Source organism: Euphorbia lathyris, chromosome 9 (genome assembly GCF_963576675.1).
Source record: "Euphorbia lathyris chromosome 9, ddEupLath1.1, whole genome shotgun sequence".
Lineage (NCBI taxonomy): Eukaryota > Viridiplantae > Streptophyta > Magnoliopsida > Malpighiales > Euphorbiaceae > Euphorbia > Euphorbia lathyris.
The window spans coordinates 27631822-27656997 of record NC_088918.1 but is presented as its reverse complement, the minus strand read 5'-3'; the positions used below and the strand labels follow the sequence as shown (position 1 = coordinate 27656997).

Here is a 25176-nt window from a genome sequence, read left to right as displayed (position 1 = left end):
TAGTTTTTTTTGTATGTTTGAATTTTAATATTTGATGCCTTCTATGGTTACTTTATTTTTGATAAAATATCATTACTTGATGTGTTTTCACCATTGAATGATGAAGTATAAAATTAATCGAATAATAAAAACACATAGTAAAACTTATTTTGTAAAAAACAAAGTAAGCATAGTCTGTACTATTTTGATACTTAAAATAAACGAAAAGTGAAATAGTAGAATGGAAGGAAGAAAAGGAAAGGAATCATATTGATATATTGGAAAAAGGGACCCAAGGGGATAGTGAAATCCAGGCAGGACATAGTGGCTAAACAACATAAGAAAGGTCAAAGGGTCTAAGTCTGTATAGTATAGGGTAGTAGGCTAGTAGTAAAGAGGGGTTGGATTTGGGGTTGGTAATGCTCCCATGTAACCAAACATGATGGGTGGTTAGGGGAAGAAGATGAACATGAACATCAAAGATGCTTTCATTTCATTTCTAACACTTTCACACTTCTCTCTCTCCTTTCACGCGCCCTTCTTCGCTTATTTGGATACCCCCTCACATCTTGCACACTAAATTTATTAAATTTCACTCCAACTACTAAACTATAGGTTGTTTGGTTGTCCATTTTTACGCTCCTGTTTACATATTCATTTTAAAAAGGGAAGTTTTAAGTGTTTGGTTAGTGACTTTTTGTTTGTTTTTTACATCTGAAAAGCAACATTAAGTGTTTGGTTAGTGACCTCCTATTTGTCTTTTACATCCAAAAATCAAACTTTTATAAAAGCAAAGAATCTCAGCTTTTTGGAAAAGCAGCTTTTTCCAACAATAAACAGCAAATCGTAACAGCAGCAGCAAATAGCAAACTCTAACAGCAAACAATAGGTAAAACAAACGGTGGGTAAATTCAAATTCAATTTACCAAAATGAGGTTTAAATTTCTCACTTTTAGAAAACGTGTGAAATACTATAATTTTAAAGTTAATTCTAAAAAAGCCATATATGGTTTACTGTTTTGCAGATGGATGACTATGGTTTTTTTTTTTTTTTTGCTAGAAAAGAATTTTGTTATTAAGGAAGGAGATCGATTTGAGAATTCTAATGCTGAAATTCGCGAACTATGAAAGGAAAAGATTGAGTTTGAAAGAACCTACTGGAAATATTTTTTCTTTTAAATGTTAACTTTCTCTCTCCTCACCAAACATCACCTACATGATCTCAAAACTAAAAAGGTGAAGAATTAATGTTGCTTAAAATATTATTAAATTCTTGAAAATTTTCATGTTGAGGTCGTTAACGGTCAAATTCGGCAATGTCAATCCAAAAGTCCTCAATTTGCAAATGTCAAGAAGCATATTCCTCGTTTTGATAAAAAAAAAATATCACAGTCTTCAATCTGCAAAACAGTGTAACAACAAGGATTTCTTTGAAATTTGATAAGGACATCTTTTCGATAAATCCAGGGCGAACGGAGAGGTGGTAACATCATAGGCCTAGCTTCAGCTACTCTTCAGTATGGTTGTTTTGGCCTTCCTGAAATGCATCTTTTCGGTTTCGATCGGAGATGACTTCAGTCTTATCACATCTTCGATGAACCCTTGATTACTTGCTCACCAATGAGACAAGATTAACGTGCTCACCAAAAGGACGTGGCTTACTTGCTCATTAAGGAGATCAGTCTAACATATCCACCGACATTGCACTACTCATTGTTTTGCCATGAACCCTTTTAACTCAACCCCAAATTACCCCTTTAAGTTTATATCTTTAATTGTATGCATTTTCCTTTTTTGTAATTTGTCATTTAGGTGTTGAGATGTTATAAATTCATATTTTTGTTTGTAATCAATCATCTTTCATCTATAAAAAAAAACTATCATCTTCTCTTTGAAATTTTGTTAAGGTTTCTAACCTTTAACAATGTGGATTTTATCATTCCTATAGATTTAGTCCGTAAAACCTTAGGATTAACTCTTTCTAGTTTAACTAGAGAAGAACCTTTTGTGGGTTAATATCAAAACCTTCAACTTAGACATTAATCCGTATCATTTGGCATCAGAGCCAAGTCGTTTTCCATTTGGAGACTTCTTCTTGGCAATGGTTCAACCCCGTCCACCACAAGAAACCATGGAATCCAATGATAAAAAGTTTGAAGGCATGGAAGCTTGTATGAAGGGATATAGTGAAGCTCTCGTGGAATTTACAATCCATATATACCTCGATGGGAGTCATTTGTTGTGTTTCGATATCATCGCCGACTTGATACACATCTTCAATCTTCTCTTCTACATTTTCTTACCCCGGTCTCCTTTAGTCTTTTTTTCCCTCCGGTCCTCTTCTACATTCTCTCCCTTCGGCTCTTCTTTCGGCTCTTCCTTCCCCTCTCACATCATCTTTCCCCTCAACTCTATCATCTCTCTCTTATGCTCCTCCCTTAACTCCGACATCTCTCTCCTATGCTCCTTATTCATCTCTATCATCTTTCCCATCAACCCCACTATCACTTCTGCCTTCAACTTCATAAATGACTCTGCATCTTTTCCCTTTTCTCTTCTCCAGTAATTGCTTCTTCCCGTCTAACATCTACAATATTCTTACTCCTCTTCTCGCTTCTAATCCTCTCATCCTCATCCTCCACATCATGTCCATCGAATTCTTCTGCTTCACCTCCCCCTCCTCCTACATCCTTTTCATCTTCCTCTTCCCCCTCCCCTTTTTCCTCTTCCCCCTCCCCCTCTCCCTCTTCCCCCTCATATTCCTTATATTTCTCGAAAAGTACCTCAAGGTCTATAGCATGCCCCTCCATGTAATCCTTGAGCGACTTATACCACTCATATGCTTCTTTAATTGCCTCAACCGTGAGTGCAGCTTATGGCCCATTTGATGACTGAAAAACTCAAAGCCCTAGAACCAAAATCGATAAACATATAAATATCGGATACCGTATTACTTACATTAAAAACGTTTGGTGCTTCTTTAAAAGTTGGATTCTTAGAAGTTATCCATCTACTTAAACGAGGGAGTACACTTTTGTCTTTCTTCATATAGAATTTTCGAGGTGCACTCCATACCTCAGGTATCCAAACCTATAAAACATTTTAGTCTAATTCAAATACAATTGAAATCTAACATCAATTAGATCAAATAAATATATGAAGCATACCTGAAAAGCTTATGCTAGAACTAGTTGATATGGAACGATCTTATTGAGCTTGCCCTTATTAAACGCCTCAAATCTCTCCTTTTTGCTCGAACCAGATACGACCCTCTACATCGTCTTATACATCTCCTCCCAAGCAAACACACCCCATGGAAACTTAATAAACAATTTCAGAAAATCAATGAGGTTGATGATATTAGGATCAACCGGAGGATGAGGACCGTGGTGAATAGGAGCATGTGTATGAAAAACAACATATCCATGAAGACCGCATCACTATCTTCTTCAAGGCTCTAATCTGTGCTTTCGAAGGTGTCGTATATTTGTTTGTGTGTTTAGACTCGACTACCTTGGAAGTACGTATTTCTTAATCTGTTTGCATTCTTTAAATGCGCTTCACAATTGGTGCCGGATCATCAAATCTCAACCCGATGATAAGTCCAAACTTAAAATCACCGAATTTGAGTTCAGCTCCTTTCACATTGAACCACATATCTCTATGTTTTGAATTTGGTAGCCCCATCACATAGAGGACTTAATAAAGTACACACATCCATATCCGCCAAATGCCCAAAACAAGTCTTCCTAAACATCTCCATTTGCTCTTTAGTTAATTTGGTCTTCACTTTCTTCATCACATCTCAATCACCTCTGATTGTGATTGATATCTTTGCATTCAAGCTATAAGGATACTTGAAAGTGATGTCTTGTACACTGCCATTAACTGATACCATCTTCTTTGAATCATTCTTACATGAATCAACCTTCAACAAAATGTAGCTCAATTTAGGCAAATGATGAAAAAAATACCTTTGCGGTTGATCACAACCGCGAAGTAAATCATATGTATTTTTCTTCACGGTTGATCAAACTGCGAAATAAGAGTAAGACTGTGAAGTCGCATATGACTCATAGCTTCACAGTTAACTCAATCGCGAAGGGAAATAATACTTCGCGACTATAAGTTTTCTTCACGGTTTTGCCCCAACTGCGATGAGTTTGCTTTGTAGTTGGCAAAAACTGTGAAGAAAACTCATAACTGCGAAGTAGTTTTCTGGACAAATTGGACTCTTCACTATCATTTTGAACTATTTCTAAGTCCCATTTTGCAAAATGTAGCTATAAACTAATGAAAAAACACAACGATGCACTAAACCAAATCGCAAAAAAGGAAAACAGGAACACATAGCCCTAAAGCCAATCGAAATCGCATAACCACAATAAATATGTGCCTCTTGTCGCTTTTTGCCATTGAAATTGAAGAGAAGAAAGCACTTCGAGTTCGCAGAGAAACAAACACTTCGAATTTGCAGAGAGAGAAAGAGAGGAAGAAGTAGGAAGAAATTTCTAAGTGTTATATATATATATATGAAGGGTATTATAGGTAATTCCTAAATGAAATAGTATAGATATGTAGTGTGTTGTGTAATGAATTTAAATATATAAATGAGTCTCGTATTTGATACAGTTTTGTAATATACCCATTTTTTATTCATTTCCTAATTAGGATTATATAATAGGATCATACAGATATACAGTTGTATATTTTGTTAATTCTATTGAAATAAATACACAGGTAACATAAGCCTTTACATAATCACATGCCATTTATCACCAAATCTACCAAGACGAGCAACTTTTTTGAATCGGACCGGATACATAAAAAGGATCGAGAATTTCATTTAATTTTTTACTTTTTCTTGAAAACCGAACAAAATTGTACCATTAATTTAATTAGATATAATTTTGGAGATTTTTATATTTTTAATATTATTGAGTAAATATGTTGGAGATTCTAGAAACGGACTGAACATCAAAAAAAATCCAAATCTAGATTGAAACATTGACTTTTACTTTAGAACGGAATCAAATTGTATACACTTCTGGAGATTTTTAAATTTCCGAATTATACCAAACCGTACTCGCCTTAAGTCCAACACAGGAACTGACAAACTTATATAGATGATGAGTAAAAATTTACTACTAATAAATTGTAAGGAAAAAAAATGTAAACATAATACATCTCTTGCCCTCTGAACTTGTTCAAAAAGCTTGATTGGCCCCCTGAACTTGTACACAATGTAATCAATTGATCACTCGATCGCAAAAAGATAAATTAAATGTGAAAGATGTATTCCACGCATCTTAGGATGTTATTACATAATTCAAAAATAGATTAAACAGAAAGTTATTACTTGCTCAAGTATAAAACTTGTTTTCTCTAATATTAGAACAGTATATCCCGATTTTGATCGTTTTAAAGACTCGTGGAATACATCTTTCGCATTTAACTTATTTTTTTGCGACCGAGTGATCTATTGATTAGTATATTTTATGCAAGTTCAGGGGCTAACTGAACATTTTATGCAAATTCAGAAGGTTATATCAGGACACTTTGAAAGTTCATGAGATCAATTAAGCTTTTTGAAACAAGTTCAGGAAACATATTAAACCAAATATAATTAATCAAGTTTAAGGAAATATGAGGCTAGTTAATTTGCATGTAATGATGCAGTCATTGTTAATATTTAATTGATAAACAAAGAAGGCAAGCTAGAAATATTTATAATATTCCATTTTCAGAGTAAAAAGTGACAGTAGAGTAGTACCAATTAAATAAGGAACAGCATATTTTGTGTGTTTCAAGCATTGATATTCTTTTTTATTCCTACAAATATTAAATACAATAGTAGTATTTCGATATTGATGCTTTTTTATTTTACAATTAATTTGTCACAAAAAATATATGAAAGAAAAGCTTCGAATGCAATAACCAATGTACAATAAATTCCATACTTGGAATGCGAGAAGGAATAAATACCCTCTGATTTTTGTGTTTTTATTTTATTTTATTCACCAAGCATATGTCAAGCAAGCAAGTGGTTCTAAATTATAATTATAATTAAAAAGGAACACCGTTTTTTTTTTTTTTTTTAGCAAAGGGATTTCGCATCTTGATATTAATTTAGTCTTTAAAGTTTAAGGTCAAATATAATATTTATATTTTAATATTTAAAATCTATTTTTATATTTAAAAGATATTAAAACCGTATTGATAGATAAATCTCTAAAAAATCCGTTAAAATACGAATATGGATCACGAATAATTTAATTTTGATAGAAATTCTCGAAACAGAGACAAAAACCTCACTAAATTCATCAAAATAGTGTTGATATACTGATATTATGTACTGACACATGTTGTACGTAATTCATTCTTTTATAACATACAAGACAAATAAATTTTCAATATATTTTATTTATAAAGAGAACATAGCTAATTTTGAATAAAATTTAATTGAATTTATAATTTTAATTCTGTTATTTTTTGCTAATGAAATAATTCTATTAAGTGATAAAATGTGAGAAAAATAAATAAAGTCCAAAACTGCACTAATAAAAGAAATCTCTAAAAATCCATTGAAATATAAGTATAGGTCACGAACAATTAATTTTGATAGAAACTCTTCGAACAGAGACAAAAAAAACTCACTAAATCTCTCAAATGGTATTAATTAGTACATCGATACTCTGTATTGACGCATAAATAAATATGCTGATGTCAAAGCATTATACGACTGTGCAGAATATAATAGTTGTTATGTATAAAAATAAATTTCAGGTATTAAAATATAAACACGATAAAATTTAGATATAAAAAATATATTATACTTTCTGAACCGATTTGATTTGATGTTAGGTTAGTTTTATCCTTCTCAACCCTTATCTAGGGTTGGCCATAGGGCAGGCCACTAAAACCTGCACCTCCAAAAATTGAGTCTCAAATATTTTTAATGTTTTACTAAATTTGTAATTATATTAATTTGATTTTTATACTAAGAATTATGTTATTAAATTGAAAAAAAATTGTGGGTACTTGATGTAACATGTATAAACCTATTTAAAATGATTAGATTGAAGATATAATTTTTATTATATAAAAAATTATTTTCATTATTTTTTTCTTATGTATAAAACTATTCAAGCCCGGTTCTGGAAGCAGGTCAGTAAGGGTCCTTACTGTTTATTTATAGACTCCTATAATTGATAAGATCCATCCCCTCATTCTTCATTTGCAAGACAACTGATTATACATTTTATTTCATTTTTAATTTTACCCAAGCTGAGACTAAAACGACGTTGTTTTAGTCTGGGTAGAATAAAAAAAAAATTTAATTCAACCCATATGAACTAAGAAAATTCCAATCCTGCAATTTCTTTGTAATTTTAAGATATGGAAGTCTATTATCATATTATCATAATTTCAATGCCATTTTCAAATGCATTTGTCCTAATCATGCTCGACTCGTAAAATGATGAGTTCGAGCTCGAGCTTGGATCAAGCTTATCTGATTGTCAACTGTTTGTCTGTCATTCATAAATTTTGTTCGAGAATAATTCATTAATTATGTTCGTAAACTACGTAGTATGAATTGCAAAATCACTCATATCTATCTTGAGGGCAATCAGGCGGCGGATCAGCTTGCTCGTTTTGGTAAAACCGCTTCTACTCTTACATGGTGGCATTTGGCTCCTCATTTTTGTCAATCATTTGTTTTCGACGATTTATGTAATATTGCACATGTTTGTTTCTCTTAATTTTCTGTTTTGAGCCTTCTTATTTTCTTTTTCCTCCCTTTGTAATTTTTCTTTTTTTTATTAATAATATTCCGAATTGATTTGGTGTGTCAGGGGTGTAAATCTAGTTGGGATGTCTAGTCACTTAATCGCGTCCCAATCTTTCATGCAAAAAAAAACTACGTAGTATGAAACCTACAAATTTAAAGTTTTATACAAATTTATCGTAGTTTTATATTTCTCATTTATAAAAATACTGTTATTTAAAAAAGTAATTGAACCGAGTTTGTTTATGAATATATTCACAAACATTATAAATAATAGTCAAGTTTCATTATGTTCAAACTCAACACAGTTGGTTTACGAATGGAGCCTCAAATCTTTATACTTTTCCATTAAAATATGAGGAAGAAGGAGAAGGAGGAGGTAGAGAGGGAATGGATATGAAAATAAGATATTGTCCAATAAAATATGAGGAACAAGGTAGAGAGGGAAAAGGTGTAATTTCCCAGTATGATAGGGATTGAAGCTTGTTGAAAAGAGTGCCATATTAAAAATTAAAATGAAAAGATTGTATTATATTTATATTATAATAGTAGTAAGTACAGAGATAAAATTGCCTAGATTTTGGGGTCAAAAAATGGACAGCTAAGAGCAGAAGGTAATTGATTGATATGAATTTAATAATATAATATAATATAACATGACAGACACAACAAAAACAAAAGTCACATGTCGTATTCTCATATATATATATATATATATATATTTCCATTTTCATGTTATTAATTCTAATTTCCCTTTCATTTCGATGTTTTTATTTTCTGTCTTTGAAAGGAAATGGAAATGGAGGAGACGACCATTACATTAATGGGTGTCTTTTAGTTTCTTGTTTTCTATGTTTCGGTCATATAAGTATATAACATGTGGTTCTATTGTTGTCCTAACTCCCTCATTTATTGTAATTGTATTTGTCTCCTCTTTAATTACTTTTCTATTATCTTTTCAATTAAATAAATAGAACAACAAATTATAAAACGTTGTGTTTTATACTAAACCATTAGTGTTTTTAAATGAAAGAATAGATGTTATATCGGAAACAAATAATCAATCGTCAAATAAGTTTATATAGAATGGAAGATAGAGTCGGTGATAATCAAATCCGAGAAGTATAAGCCTAGTCTAGTCGCTTCATCAGCCTCTTTGTTAGCAATCTGCTACTACAAGACCAAAACTAGAGAATCTTTCCATGGATAATAAATCAACGAGTTAATAACAGTTTGAGCATCTCCCTTCACACAAATCGGCGTCTCTCCACGTTCTTTAATCCAACTTAATGTCTCTATGCACAATAGAGCTTCTGCGAGACCCGGTGCATAATGCCCTCTAATGCGTCTGTAACGAGCGGCGATGAAATTGATTTTAAACACATATGAGTAGGGTTTACATGTATACATGTAAGTTTTCTAGATTTTAAACACATATGAGAAGGGAATGACCTGTCCAGTAAATCATATCTTCGTCTCGTTTTTTCATGGGACGCCAGTAATACCGAAATAAAGGTTCGATCAAACTAATATTCAATCTTCGCAAACCTTATGGAACATGAGAAGTTTAAGCCAGACATTTGGTGAAATTTGGCAGGGGCACAGAGTAAATTTGTTCAATACCGCTACTGCATCGTCTAGCAAAGGAAATTTCATTTCCCAATATAATATTGGGTAAAATGTGCAATTTTGAGGACAGAGGTAAATTAGCTCGTTCATCTTCTCGGGGAAGAGTGGTAGTCATTTCCTGTAGCCAAAGATACCATTCTTTAGCTTTTCTAACAAGCTCAGGAGTCATAGTTGAACGTTGAGCAGGAACCCTCAAATTTACTTTGCGGATTTTTACAGTCTCTTCTGGAGGTGAGAAGAAGAAGGATGGGTGATGGCTGAAAGTCGGATCTTTTTGGAGATGCAGGACCAGAGAGTTAGAAAGAAACGTGATGAAAGCTTCTCCTTCAATTTATAATTAAAGGGGAGTAATGAAAAGTTTTTGTCATTATTATCTTAGACCTTTTTTTTTTGTTCCAAGGCCTAAGGTAATAATGATGAAAAAAAATAAAAAGACGGCTCACATGATGAGATGAAGAGACGTTACTATCAAGACGGACAAATCAGCATCAGCGTCGTTATATCAAGAAGACAAGCTCTTTCAACAGTTTTTTTTTGGGGTGGGGGGAGGGAGGACATCTAATATTGTACGAAATGAATGAGTTTGGACAAAAGCCCAATCGAATCTGGCATATGGACCTGAACTAAAGGTCCATGTCAAAAAGGTTACGGAGGTTAGCTTACAATATAAACTTCAATAATAAAAGCAAGTCTAATGCTTGCAATTTAGTTGTAACTTTCATAGGTGGAGTTGTGACATACCATTATATCCTTTGTCACTTTTTTTGGTTTGTAACTAAAATAAGTTACAAACTTTACTGAATAGAAAAAAGAAAAAGCCAATAAGACAAATAGGGGAGTGGAGTTCACGGGAGGCGCCAGATGCACTGCATCTGGCGCGTGTCTGACACACGCCAGGTGTGGCGCGTCAGACGCCTCCCAAAGCAGAATTATTGCTGCTTTTAATTTTTGGTCTTTTACCGTTTGAGTCCATGCTTTTTAATTAAACTATTTTTTATATCCAATAAAATTCTAAAGTAACAACATATCCTAATGCTATGTTACTTTTAACTTGTTACTTTCCCATGTGTCACTTAGAAAATCACAAAGGTTGTAACTTAGGACTAGAGATGCTCTAAGTTGCCTAAAGGGACACGTGAACCAATGGTTGTCCCGGATCCCAAAAGCATGCTCCTAGTCCCTAAATCATAGCATGCATTACATAATGATATAAAAGGAAGGAGTCTGAAGCCAATCATGAGCTGACACGTATAAGACTCATTGTCAAAGGCAATCCGAAGCTGACATATGTAAAACGCATAACATTTCAAGTATATGATTATATATAAATAGTCTTGAAATCTAAGCTCTAGGTACGACATTACTATTCATAGTTTTCTATCACTTACTTTTAAGTACATTGCTCACTTAAGCATTAGAGAGAGGATGTTGGAATCCCTCCCTCATTGTTTGTTATTGATTCAGACGATTAAAAGGCGCGATGAGAAAGTGTATTCATTATTGAAGATATCAATAGGTTTTAGACACATGTAAGTTCAATGACATGTTTTAAATAGATCCCATCCCAAACTTCTTGTGTTTCTATTTTGAAATAGATTGGGTAGATTTTAGATCAAACTTTTTAATGTTAATTTAAGATTTTTTTTTAAATGTTAATTATAGAATCACATAAATATTTAGAAGTATTATTATATCAGTCCAATATTTTTTAATGTCACACTTAATATTGGTATTAAAATTACATGAGACGTACAAACATGATACAAAATCGATACTAACCTAATTGAGTTAACATAATCAAAACATGAATTTTTTTAAAATTGAATTAGGATTGATCCATTTGACATTAATTTGATAATTAATACCACACAAACATGATATTAATCCAATAATTACAATCCTAATTATATAGAAATTAAGAATCAAAATAGTCCTTAAAATTGGAGGTCTTCAAATCAAATTTTAGACATCAATTCGACTCCTCAGACTGATAATTTTTGATAAATTAACTAAATATAGTCAGTTTTAATTTCAATTTATACTTGAAGTTGAATTTGGATTTTAAATTAATTATGACGACCAACTTTTCAGGGGTGATTGTAACCTTTAATTCAATTATATGATAGTTCCACGAGAAGGGAAAATCATAATAAAATGTAATTTCTTAGTTACGTAAATTAAGATTAATTTGTATTTTTTTTGAATAAGACATAATTTATTATTATCTTAAATCAGAAGAAAGAACATCAAGTATAAACCATGGTGGACAAGCCCACTCACCACGAACAGAACTAGAAGTAACAGCCTTAGCAAGACTATGGGCTGCTAAATTCGCTGATCGTTTCACAAAAGAGATAGAACAAGTGTTCAAATCTCGTAATAAATCACAACACTCACAAATAACATCAGACAAATATGATAATCGAATATTTTGATGTTGAATATCCCGAACCACCGCCAAACAATCAGATTGAAATTCGACGTGTCCTAGATTGAAATCCTTGACCCATGATAACGCTTCGCGGATCGCCATAGCCTCTGCCAAGGGAGGATTAACTGTATCTGCAAGATAGCCCATACGAGCCGCAAAACATCGCCCTTGGTGATCTCGTAGAAGAAAACCATATGAACAGAAATTATTTTGGCTATCAATGCCTGCGTCAACATTGCATATGAAGCTGCCGACGCTGGGCTTTTTCCACTTACTCTGTGCATTTGAATATGGAGTAGTCTAACTCGGATGACAATTCTGTGCAGCCTGCCAAGCTACAAGTTCTGTTGCTGCCGAATGACATATTTCCTCAGGGGTGCGAAGCTTATCGTTCCATACTTTGTCATTTCGCGCCTTCCATAATTGCCAACATATCATTGCGATACGATTACAATCGCTCGTTGCATCTTCAAGGAGATTGATAAACCACTGAATGAAGCTGGTAATCTGATCCATTCGATTATCTTGGAAAAAAAATTACCAAACCTGATACGCCCGCGGACACCCGATGAAAACATGAAATTCATTTTCTCCAAATGCGCCACAAACGGGGCAACAATTAGGAAGAGAGCTATGGTGGGACGCAAGGTTGTTTAGCGTTGGTAAACAGTTAGTAAATATTCTCCATAGACAATTCTTAATTTTCGGTGCTACCTTCAGGTTCCAAATTAAATTCCAGTTGATTCGATTTGTATTTATCAGAGACATCGGTATTGGTCCCAATGCTTGAAAGTATCCACTTCTTACCGTGTACGCTCCAGATTTATCCTTCGGCCAGATTTCATTTGAATATGTTGAGAAAAATTGTCATAGGTTGTGCTTATTAAGCCCAACCAAGAGGCCTTTTAATTGGACCTAGGGAAGTCTCTTTATTTTCAGGCAGTTGGATCAGGTCCATATGTTTTGATAATGCAAATAAAATTTAAAAATCTAATAAATTATATAATTTAAATTAAATTATAAAATATATATTCTATTATTTTATTATATTTATATGTTAATTAAGATAACTTTTAATAAAAATAAAACAAAAGAATAGCAGTAAAGAATGAAGTTAACTTTTAATATAAATGAATTATGAAAGAATACATTGGTATTGGTATGAGTTTGTTTGAAAACCACAAATTCGCTTTTATTTTTGGGGTAATGCACCAAAAAAAAAAAGAAATAAGTATATCAAATTAAAAAAAATAGTAATAATAAAAAAAATTAAGATGGAGATGGAGAGGAGAGGTTAAGAGGTGTTTATGAGTGTCCAGCTATATTGATCTGAGCTAAAGTGCATCTTCCAGTGGTTTTAGGAATATAAGTGCACCCAGATGAACCAGAACCAGGGACATTTCCTCTTGCTAGATTTTGGATTTTAATGTCTTCTAATAAGGGTCTCCCAGCTGCACTTATTTCTTCTAAACTGCTCATTAAAACTACAGTAATCAGCAACATTGCCATTGCCATAGCCTTGTGATTTTCCATTTCTCACTTGTATGCGATTGGAATTCTTATTTATTTGCTGATTACTGGAATATATATATTTTATGTTTGAAGAGGAAGAAGAAGATTAATGTATGTATTTATAGAATAGAATAGGTTAAGAGTTGAATTTTGACTTTAATAAAGCGCGGTTAAGACTTCAAGAGAACACGGCCCTTCAATAACAAACTATGTTTTTGTTTATTCATGTGAAGTCAATCATATTATATATCAATCAAACTTCAACTCTTCATTTTTGGTGGTCAGACCTGAGATTTTTTCGGTTAAATCTGAAAATGTGAAATTCTATTTGAATTTAAATATTTTATAAATAGAGTTTTTATAGTTATATAGAAAAAATAAATCTTCGGATTCAATTGTCTTGATTTCTGGGGTCAATAAAAATAAGATATTTACTTGAATATTTATCACTAATTTTTTTTTTAAAAAAAATTAATTAATAAAAATATCACAATATCACTTATGTAATACACCAATTTTTTTCTTCCTTTCTCTATTTTGTTACCCTGTAATTTGTCCGATTTGCAGATGGATACCTGTGATTTTTTTTTCAAACACAACCACGTGAAGACAAGACTTTTACATACTGGTGATATTGATGAGGTTGCCACATTTAAATAAAGGTAGTTTTTATAGTTTTTCAATTTAAATGTTTATCTTAATTTTCTTTTCATTCAAAATTTATAATATACTTTATTTGTAATTATTTTTGGAACACATTGAACAACTTAAAGGAGGACAAATATGACTCATTTAGTTTGAGTCATTTTTCTACAAGCAATTTCAATACTACAACTAATGATTTCCAGCTTCTCGGTGCAAGAAATACTATTGATTTATATCTTTTCATGTTCAGTTTTATGTTATAATCAATTGCATTTGGCAATCTTTAAAATTAAGCGTAAGACGAGGTTAGACTTTTTTTTATTGAAAGTCAAGTTTTTTTAAGCTATTTTAAAAATCAAATAATTATATCATTAAATTTATTTACATTTTATTTGTTTAGTTTATAAATAATATACAACTAATGAATTTATAATATTTGCATTTAAAATTTTTATACTAATAAAAAGCTCAAAATTATAAGAGATTTCATGCATTACACGGGGTTTCATACTAGTGTATATGATATCACATTGATCATAACAAATAATGCAATAAATATTAATAAATAATCGAATGAATATACATATTTTCGATACATAACACAAAAATATATATTTATAATAAAACATATAAAATGTAGGATATACGTTAAAGAGTATTCCATCAAAGAGTATCAATATTATAATTTATAAACATAAAATACATATAAAAAGTTAAAAAAATCCAGTTCTTTTAGTACAATACAATTTGTAGCTTAGTGTCCGTTTATTTCGAAAAATATATCATAGTGCCCGCTTGTTTCATTTTTCGAAACAATTTTTTATTTTTTAATTCTAAACAAACATGAGATAAAAAAAGTGTCCCATAAAATTTCAAAACAATTGCTTTTATAAAAAAAAATCAACTAAATCTACTATCCATTAACAACAACTAGCAAAAACAGATAAACCAACATATCATAACCTAATAAAACATTTCCAAGTATTGAGTTCTTTTTTATTTTATTTATTTTATTATTATTATTTATTTTATTTTTAGGATTTTATATATATCCGAAATAACTATTAAAACATTTTCCATACTTGAACATTCAATGTAGAAATATATTATTAAAAAGGTTTGAATTGTTCCACCAACAAATAAATTTGACCTTGAATTTGACAAATAAAGGAAGAGTGCATGATATATCAATTTCTAGGAAATAGAGTTTCATCATCTTCTCACTTGGAGTTGAACTAATTTAAAAGACTCGCTCAATGCCCGGCGCTCTATGCTCACCTTGCCCTTTTACACGACTAACTTGAGATTACCACATTCAAATACATCATTTTTCTCAACTAAGACTCAAGACTCAAGACCATATAATATTCCACCATTAGTCTCTATCTACATCATGAAACATGCCATTACAAAACTTTCCAGGATTCAGCTGCTAATAAATATTTCTCCAATTCATACCTCAATATGACCAGATTAACTCAATTAATTGCTTAATCAATAATTAAAAATATATGCTACAAAACTTGTCATCCTTCCAATCTTGGCATTGCCATACCATCCTTTTTTCTGCTATAAACTCTCCAGATATTGATTGCTTGGTTGGAGGATGCCGCTATTCTTGGCTACGACACGTTTTCGTTTGTCCTAATTTGATGTTTCTTCATCTACATGTGGATATTAAATAATTTCATCCAAGAAACAAATTTCTGAAAACTGTACTAGTCAGCTCAAGGATTCAAATAAGATTCCCAGCCAACAGATTGTAGTTTCTCTGCCTTTCTCAAAACCTCATCCCTGGTGTCTTCTTGATACTGGCTCATTCTGTGTATAAAATGTCAATTTATCACAACCCTAAACAAATTTCAATTACTTTCTCATACGGCCAGTGCACACTTCAAAATACACCTTGAATTTGTCACAATAAAAAGACACCTACAAAGAGAGAGAGAGAGAGAACCTTGCCAATAGGTCAGAATCACCAACCCCCAACATCCTTACAGCCAACAAACCTGCATTTGTTGCATTGTTTATTGCAACTGTCGCAACGGGGACACCCCTTGGCATCTGCATCATAATATATCACAAAAGGCTTTATTGACAAACAAATTAAGAAAACAATGCTCCACAGCAGCAAATTATAAGTCAAAGGTTCCAATCAGATGTTAAGTTTATATTGTATAAACAAGGACTTGTGCTACTAATTGAACTACAGGGATTAAGTTATACCTGTACGATTGACAAGAGAGAATCCATTCCATCCAAAGACGAACCGCGCACAGGGACACCAATAACTGGTAAAGGTGTAAGTGAAGCTACCATACCTGGAAGGAAAAAAAAAAACCATACTTCAGCTAATAAGCCAGGTGACATAATGAGTCAATAATACACAGCAGAGATTGGGTATAACTAACCTGGCAAATGGGCTGCACCACCAGCACCAGCAATAATGATCTGAACCCCTCGTTCCCAAGCAGATGAGGCGTACGAGAACATCATTTCAGGAGTTCGATGAGCAGATACTATTCTTACCTATCAAGTACGAATATAACTATTAACAAGGCTGTAAAAAATCCCAATGCATGTATATTCCAGAAGCAAAATATTGTACGTTCTTAAAAAGTTAACCTCATGAGGCACATCAAACATATTCAAAATCTTTGCAGCATCCTTCATTACAGGAAGATCTGAATCAGAGCCCATAATGATTCCAACTCGTGGTGCAACTGCATTTTAACAATCATTAGAATGAAATCAACCTGATGGCATACAGGAAATTATTTCTAACAAAAAATGCATTTATTAGTTAATAATAGTTGAGCAAGGTACAATAAGTAGACAGATGCATTCATCCTGCATTTATTAGTTAGTATTTGAGCAAGGTATGATAAGTAGATAAATAAATGCATCCACATCAGAATCTGGTTGTGTTTGCATCCGAAGAGTCTTATAAAGGAAATGCTCAGAAAACTCAATCGATAGAGTTTGTTTATTGGGAGTTGGGAAACCAAACAAATCCAACAACATATAACTTGACTGAAGCAGAAAACTGTTCTGGTTTATTCTTACGATATCTCAATTGATTAAATAGGTGCACTCTTTAATCCACCTCTTAGAGAACTTGATGGAGCAGAACAAGCCAAAGTTTAACTTGCCAAGAACATGACGTTCAGTGCTATACTAATTCATCCATTTAGAAAATAGGTCCACAGGCAAACCTTGTAAAAAAATTCAAATTAAGACAAGGTGAAGAAATACTGTAGTACTAAAACAGCAGAATCATGCAGCAACAAGATAAAAATACAGGTATCAAGTCAACGAGAGATTATGTTAGGAAGCGACAGTTGCTATTTATAGTAGAATAAGTATTTATTTTTAGGATTTCTTTAATATACTGCTCATAGGTCTGCTGTTTACTTCCTAGTCCTATTTTGTTTAGGATTCTTTAATATTTATTCCCCTAAGGTGTTTAATTCCAATTAAGAGTAGGAGTCCTAGTTTCTTTCTTCTGTAATCCTATTTAACAGACAATTTTTTTTTTGTTTTTTGATGGAACTATTTAATGGTCAGTGATTACATTAATTTCAACTTTAAGGTTCAAGGATCTATAACCCCATCCAAAGCTTGGGGACATAACAGTTTACCTGCAGACAGATTACCAGAACCTTCTTCATTTAACATTGAATTTAACCGTGCCTCCACAATGCCCAACGAAGGACCAACGATAGTGATGTGGCCCATCTTTCGCTGCTTTCGCATATCTAAACAATCAATATGAAGAGTGAGAGAAAGAGAACAAAGTAGTGAAACAAATAGGGGTTGGAGAGGTGGATGTAGATAGGTGGTTAAGAAACTAAAATGTGAGTATAAAAAAAGTCAAGCAAAAACTAACCTGATTTATCATACCAATGAACAGAAGCCCCTGGTAAATTTAATGCCCTCCCAATCAATTTGTGTGCCAAATGGAAACCAGACTCTCCCTGAAAGCAAAAAAATGGGCACTTCCAAATTTTAACTTAAATTGCTCCCTTATTGATATCATCAAGCAAAGCTGAATATAGAATGTTGCCGACCTATTTCTAACAAAAGCTCCTATACATTTTTATTCTCCTTTTGTTCTTAGTCACAAAGGGGTACAAAAGAAAAATGGAAAATAATAAGTTTTACCTCATCTTCACCCAGGATATTGTACATGATAGCAGCTGGAGTCTTCATTGATGGATCACCAAGTGGGAGACCCACGACTGCTCGCAGGTGCTGCTCATATTGTGAGGTGTAGCAGGACTCAATTGTGTGATGACCACTATTATGAGGTCTGGGAGCTACTTCATTCAGTAAAATCTATGGGCAAAGCAAAACATCAATAATTTAGTCAAATAAAGGAAGTTGCTGATATAAGAAGAAAAATGAACAAGGATAAGATTAGACCACACCTGACCATCACTAGTCAAAAACAACTCGACTGCAAACACCCCAGCACCTTCTAGAGATTCAACAGCTTTATAAGCAACATCTGTGGCAAGTTTCTTGATCTTCCATGGCACATCAGCAGGTGCCTTGACTATGTGACATATGTTCTCCCTACAAGAATCAGAGATCAGCATTAGTTGTAAGTACAATTGTTTGTGAATTATCTTCAACATATCAATACCAAATACAACAAACAAGCTCATACATCATTCATACTGACAACCTAAAACCAATAGAACGAAAAAAAGATCAAATTAGTGAATTTATAGCTTACTTGTGAATAGTTTCAACAACGGGATAGCACGAGATGGAATTGTCTCTCCCTCTAGCCACAATGACAGCTAGTTCCTTTACGAAGGGTGCCCATTTCTCAACATATAAACCACGATCAAAACCTCCTAGAACTGGAAAGAGAACAATCATGCAATTTTAGATCAATAGCCAAATGAAACCTTCACTAATTCATGCTGAAAATGAAGAATATTCATAAGGACCCATTTGTAAATAAAAAACGCAAGAAACTAAGATATAATGTTCAGTCAAGATGAGATGCAGTCAATACTGTAGAACAGGCATAACTAACAAGCAATGGTGAATCGGATGAGCTGATGTCCGCATCATAAGGGAGGAAAAAATGACGCAATCGCCCACTTAGATCTAGACAAATTAACTTTGAGATTGTCCAAAATTTAGTCATACCATTGAATTTATTTCTAGTACCTGAATCAACTAGCTGGATCTAAGAGGATTGTAGTCCAAACTTAACAGTTTAAATGTGGGTTAGCCCTTGGCTTTGATTGGCTCTCAACTACATATAGCAATTAACCTTTCCCTCTGTCAACTCAGATCCAAAGAAAACAGAAGTCTAATGAGAAAATTATAACGAACCCTTCAATACAACCACAACTCTAGGATAAATGCATGCAGAATTGAAGGAGAAAATTCTACTCCTTTAAATTATCAAGAAAACACAGAATTTCATGGTTCTAGACAATTGGGAAAATAGATTGCACAACATCCCTACAATTTGGACAGCTGCAGCTTCAGTAGTGAAGGTCTTACTAATAACAGCAGATAGTAGTTCCTTTTCACTCTTAGCAACTGCATTTCCACGGCCATCATAAGCTAACCTTCTGCTCTTAATCATAAGAGGATAGCCAAATAGGTCACCAGCTTTTTTGGCACCTTCCAGATCATCTATCTGTCTAAGTCATATTGAATCAGAATATATTCGGCCTGGTTAAGGAAATACAATTTCCCCATGTAATACACATCAGAGATGTACTTATGAACAGCTAGTATCACCAACCTGCAAAAACTCAGGAAGTGGAATCCCATGCCGAGAAAAATGAACCTTCTGGAGATATTTATCCTACAAGAATCGTAACAAGAATGCAACTCCATAAGGTAAGTATGAACGATAATGACCACAGATGGCAACTCAAACTGTATATCAGAAAGTATAGGAAATTCAACAATCAAGATGGAATATAATTATATAAATACCTGGATAATTCGAACTGTAGCAGCTTTTGGTTGGCAATCAACCCCTTGCTGCTCAAGCTTCTCTAGCGTAGCAACATCAACATGTTCAATCTCGACAGTCAATACTCCACATCTAACTACCAATAACGAATTAGACTATATAATTACACAATCTTCAATGATTGAAAGAAACAAGGCCAAAAAGTAAACAGCAGAAAATTCATAAAATTGAACCTTTTGGCAAATTCCTGAACTGTAGCACTATCATCAAAGCTACCAACCATATGATCATAAGCAAGGGAGCTAGCTGGGCAATTGGCAAGCGGATCCAAAACCACGACTTTAACAGCCATCTGCGAAGCTGCTTGGCACAACATACGACCTAATTGCCCACCACCAAGGACACCAACAATAATCTCAGATATTCCATGGACAGGCAACTCATCTTTCCTACCCCATCCATATAATCATATTTTTACAATTCAGCTCCAATGCACAAAAACAAACTATTTGAATTATAAATTTCAAATTGGAGTAAAAGACTATAACCTGAGAGAAGAATGGGAAGAGTCACGCGTGGCACGGCAGGATAAGACAGGGTTGACGCGAGGTTGAGACTGCTTCAGCAACAATGAAGTAGAAGAAAAGAGTGAGAGTTCAGGCTTGTCTTTATCCATGACGAAGCTGAGGGTTTTTGTTGTACTGCGAGGAGAGAAAGAACAAGGCCTGAAGACAAAATTACAATCTAAAGCTGTGAAAACAGAAGAATGGGAAGAGACGCTTGATGAGGTCTGGTGCAGAAGCATTATGAAGTGGCGAAGACGGAGAGAGAGTGAGCAAGCTCGGTGAACCGGGGAAAAACGGCGCCGGCCGTCTTGCTTGTTGCTGGGATATGAAAAAGAAAGGAACCAATTGTAATGACATGTATATATTCTGCTAGCCTAAATTTAAGGGTAAATTACACAAATAACACTGAACTTTAACTCAACTAACATTGTGGTAAACAAAAAACTTTAAATCGTAACATAAAAATCACTCAAATTTACACTTTTTAGTATTATAACCATTGAATTTCAATTAAGACCTCAAATGACCATTGAAAGCCTCAAACAGAAAATTATTAAAATTAATGATATTTTAATCAACTTTAGTTGTTCCACATTTTTTATTTTGAGATCATTGTGAAAGTTCCAGAAATTGTGATTTCGAAAAATAAGTGAACATGGTTCCATAATAAATGTGGCTATCAAAAATTTTAATTCTTGAATGTTTCTATTTTAAGGTCATTAATGATCATTTTGAGGTGTTTTTTTATAAATAAACAAAAGAACCAAAAGCAAGAACTAGCTTAGGATAAACCTCGGGAAACAAGAACCAACTAAATCATCAAGGATGAATTGCACCGTTGAGGGCGGGGGAAGCTCAAGTCTGACGAAACCAAGAGACGAACTATGAGTACTAGAGGTGAGAGAGTCCACAATCGGATTCTGTTTACGGTGAATATAACAAACCTCCAAATCATCAAAAGCGCGCAGAAGACATCGGATATCTATGATGACATTACGATGGACACGTGCGATCTCCCTAGAGGAAGTAATGCAGAGGATGACCTCCTGATTATCAGACTCGACCAAAATAAGCCGAATGTTGCACTCCTTGGCTAGCAGGAGACCCGAATAAATCCCCCAAATGTCCGCTTCAAACGAGCTATCCATACCTATCCGATGGTGAAAACCAACAATCCAATCACCTGTACTATTACGGATAATGCCTCCCACAGCAATGTGACCATTCTCCAGACGAGACCTGTCCACATTAAGCTTCGACCAACCTGCTCTTGGTTTACTCCATCCAACGAGAACTTCAGTTCCAATTCTGCCACGCACCGTAGACTCCCACGCCTGCCTAAATTCAGCATCCTTGGTCAGAATGTAATTGACCATATCAAACTTGATATCCTCCTTTCTGTCAAAAACCCATAAGTTTCGCTAGCTCCAGCATAACCAGCACGCAACTAAGAAAATCAGCTTACCTCTCTCGACCTGCTCTTTAAGCAAATAACCCAGAAACCAGTCCATATCAGATGCAGCAAAAAAAGTTGAGTGACTTTTATGTTGCATTTTGAAGTTACCGTGAAAATGAGTTAGATAGACAATCATACGTATTTTGGGCCTGTTTGGTACATTGTAATGGGCGTTGTAATGGAATGTCCATTACAATGGAGGCTCATTGCCATGTTTGGTTAGTCCTATCATTTTTTATTGTAATGGAATTACAAACACATTACTTAATTTTTCTTTGCAAATTTATGTAATGGGATTACGAGCAAAATAGACATGAATCCTCATTATGATTAACTCATACATTTTTATTTTATTTTATTTTATTTGGTAGAAAAGGAAAGGAAAGCAAAGCAAAACAAGCAACTACACCGGGATTAGCCTAGGAAAGCTAACCCCAATCATATCCTCTAAAAGAAGAGGAGAAAGAGCGATAGGGGGAACGGTAAGGGTAGAAACACCTAACACCCCCTCATGGCCTGCCGCCGCCAAGTGATCTGCAACACGGTTCTGCTCCCGGAAAATGTGGCTGAACTCAAGGATATCAAATGAGGGGCTAAGCCTCTTAATAGCTTTAATAAGGTTGCGGCTATGAAGACCCATGGCATGACTACCCAAAATCATATTGATGGCCTTCAAGTTATCTGACTCCACAGAAAGCCTCTTAACACCCAGCCTAATCGCCAGCTGGATCCCAGAGAGAATGCCTCAGAGCTCCGCAGAGAAGGAAGAATGTAAAAAAACGAGAAAAAACGTCAAAAACCTGAAAAATAGAAAAAAAAACGGAAAAGAGCAAAAAATGAACAAAAATTATGGAAAAATGAAAAAAGGGGAAATGGAAAAATGTAAAAAAACGAGAAAAAACAAGGAAAACAACAGAAAAAAGGAAAAAAGCAAAATGACAAAAAAGAAACGAAAAATGTAAAAGGGAAAAAAAAATGAGAAAAATGCGAAAAACATGGTAATGGAATAATTATTCCATTCAATTACATTACACATTTAATTATATTACAACTTTGATTACATTACAACATACGTACCAAACGGGCCCTTAGAGAAAGCTTATGATAAAGTTAGTTGGTGGTTTCTTCGATAGACTTTGTGCGGTCTTAGCTTTTTTAATGATAGTTTTTTAGAACGGTGACAAACTTGAGGATTTCAAATCTTTTACAAGTCTATGTTAGGGTGACATATTGTCTCGTAACTTTTAGTTTTTTTTTTGTCTCAAGTGGCTCAGTCATATGATAAAGTATGTTATTCATTGCAAAGCCTGGAAACCTATCCAATTATCTATAAATGGGATTCCCCTCTCTCATTTACTTTTTGCAGATGATATTCCATTGATGTTAGAAGCGTCAATTGAGCAAGCCTGTGTACAAGTATTCTCCATAGCCTATTTGAGAGCTCAGGTCAAGGGTGAGTGTTGCCAAGCCCCAAGTGTATTTCTCTATTAATGTCTCAAATGCGGCTAGTCACGAGGTTCATGATTTTGAAGTTTTCCCGTTATATAGAACCTTAGGAAGTATTTAGGCCCCCTCATCCACCATTGAGTCTCTCTAGAATACTTACTAGCAAAATTGTTGCAAAATTATTGACAGAGTACATACTACACTCTTAGCATGGAAGACAAAATGTCTTTCAATGGAGGGTCAGATCACTTTGATTTGGTCGATCACTAATTCCATTTTGAGTTTACGATGAGTATCCATTTCGAGTTTACGATGAGTATTTGTAAGAAGATTGAGGCTTACAATCATTAGGGGTGTACAATGAATTAATTTTTATATTTGAGTTACAATCCAACCGAACTCACTAAAAGAAATAATTCATGGGTTGGTTGTTAAAACCAATCCAACCCATTACATATTGAACTTGAATAGATTAGGTTGGGTTGTGTTGGATTGAATTGATTATTAATTCAAAAAAAAATTCAAATAGAACGTAAATGACATTAATTTTTGAGTTAATTTAAAAAAAACTCATGCTTTCACATTTTTGTAGATCGATAGATGTGATTTTTTTTTTTGCTTCAAAACAAATGACTTGACACCCTTAAAATAGAACAGTATTTTCGATATTTTTTAAGTCACTTTTTGACCTTTACAGTGACTTTTTGACCCGCTTTTTTTTTCTTTATAGAATTCGAGATTTCTAAAATTTTTTGGAATTTCAGAAATTTCTAGAATTCCAGATTCTTGAAAAGAATTTAGAATTCAAGATTTCTGAAATTCCAGAATTTCTAAAATTCCAAAATTTTTAAAATTCCAAAAGTTCCAAAATTCTATAAATCTTGAATTCTAAATTCTTTTGAGAAATTTCTAAAATTCTAGAATTTCTAACATTCGAATTCTAAAATTTCATAATTTTTGAAATTCTAGAAATCTGGAATTTTTGAAATTCCATAGTTTCTGAAATTCTAGAAAATTCTGAAATTTTAGAATCTAGAATTCCAGAAATATGAAATTCTAGAAAATTCTAGAATTTTAGAATTTCTGAAATCTTAGAATTTCTGAAATTTGAGAAATCTGGAATTCTAGAAATTTGAAATTCCAGAAAATGAAAAAAGATTAAAATAGGAACAAAGTGTGTTTTTTTTTACTTTTCAAAGTCAAAATTTTGTTTTTCTAAAAATAACCTCTGTCACATCAGCAATCTAACGATTTCAAGTCATTTTCTTTGATTCTACTAACGGTACAAACCACAATTTTTGTTTTAGGGTAAAAAAAAAACATAGATACCGATCTATGAAAACATGAAACCATGTGTTTTTTTTTTTTAAATTAATCCTTAATTTTATAAGTTTTCTTTTGAGGATATATAATTTAATTTTTCATGGAATTAGAGAATATTATTTTTTGTTTTAGATGTTTTATATGAGAAATAAAAAAAATATTTATTAACTATTAAATAAACGAATGTTTTGTGGTGAAGCTCTTAGCCTAGTGGTTGAGAGTTTACCTATGCCTTGGGAGGTCATGGGTTCGAATCACATCCGGGTCTGGTGGGGATTTTTCTTTCTTATTTAATGTAAGTGGATTGTGCACAAATTTTTTTAAAAAAAAAAATAAACGAATGTTTTGATGGAATTATTTATTGGGTTGTCGCCACATCCTCACATTTCATAAATAATATATTATTTCAAATAAAACTATATATAACAAGTTGAAAAAGCCAATAAT

The 25176-nt window shown here is 33.2% G+C and overlaps 1 protein-coding gene across 4 annotated transcripts; it reads right to left on the bottom strand.

Moving 5' to 3' along the window:
* Positions 1 to 15370: 15370 nt before the first annotated feature.
* On the bottom strand, positions 15371 to 20831 carry LOC136206638 (phosphoribosylaminoimidazole carboxylase, chloroplastic). 4 transcript variants are annotated; one of them, XM_065997781.1, is made up of 15 exons: positions 20487 to 20831; positions 20172 to 20387; positions 19959 to 20070; positions 19762 to 19824; positions 19515 to 19653; positions 18727 to 18856; positions 18416 to 18563; positions 18150 to 18323; positions 17875 to 17962; positions 17627 to 17743; positions 16611 to 16708; positions 16397 to 16514; positions 16212 to 16306; positions 15943 to 16049; positions 15371 to 15806 (listed from the first exon to the last, which is right to left on the bottom strand). In XM_065997781.1, exons 1-15 carry the CDS (start codon positions 20741 to 20743, stop codon positions 15713 to 15715), a joined length of 1956 nt encoding a protein of 651 aa, XP_065853853.1. In that variant the 5' UTR covers positions 20744 to 20831; the 3' UTR covers positions 15371 to 15712. The 4 variants fall into 4 exon arrangements, with proteins under 4 accessions (XP_065853853.1, XP_065853855.1, XP_065853854.1 ...); XM_065997783.1 differs by having other exon boundaries at positions 19959 to 20074; positions 20172 to 20382; positions 20487 to 20626; XM_065997782.1 differs by having other exon boundaries at positions 20172 to 20382; positions 20487 to 20626.
* Between the last annotated feature and the right edge of the window lie 4345 nt (positions 20832 to 25176).

Coding starts and splice junctions, on each gene's coding strand:
- LOC136206638 (XM_065997781.1), bottom strand. CDS start 20,743: ATGCTTCTGCACCAGACCTCATCAAGCGTCTCTTCCCATTCTTCTGTT. Junction 17,963..18,149: donor ATATCCTGGGTGAAGATGAG/GTAAAACTTATT, acceptor TTTTGCTTTCAG/GGAGAGTCTGGTTTCCATTT. Junction 16,709..17,626: donor TTCTGGTAATCTGTCTGCAG/GTAAACTGTTAT, acceptor GTTAAAATGCAG/TTGCACCACGAGTTGGAATC.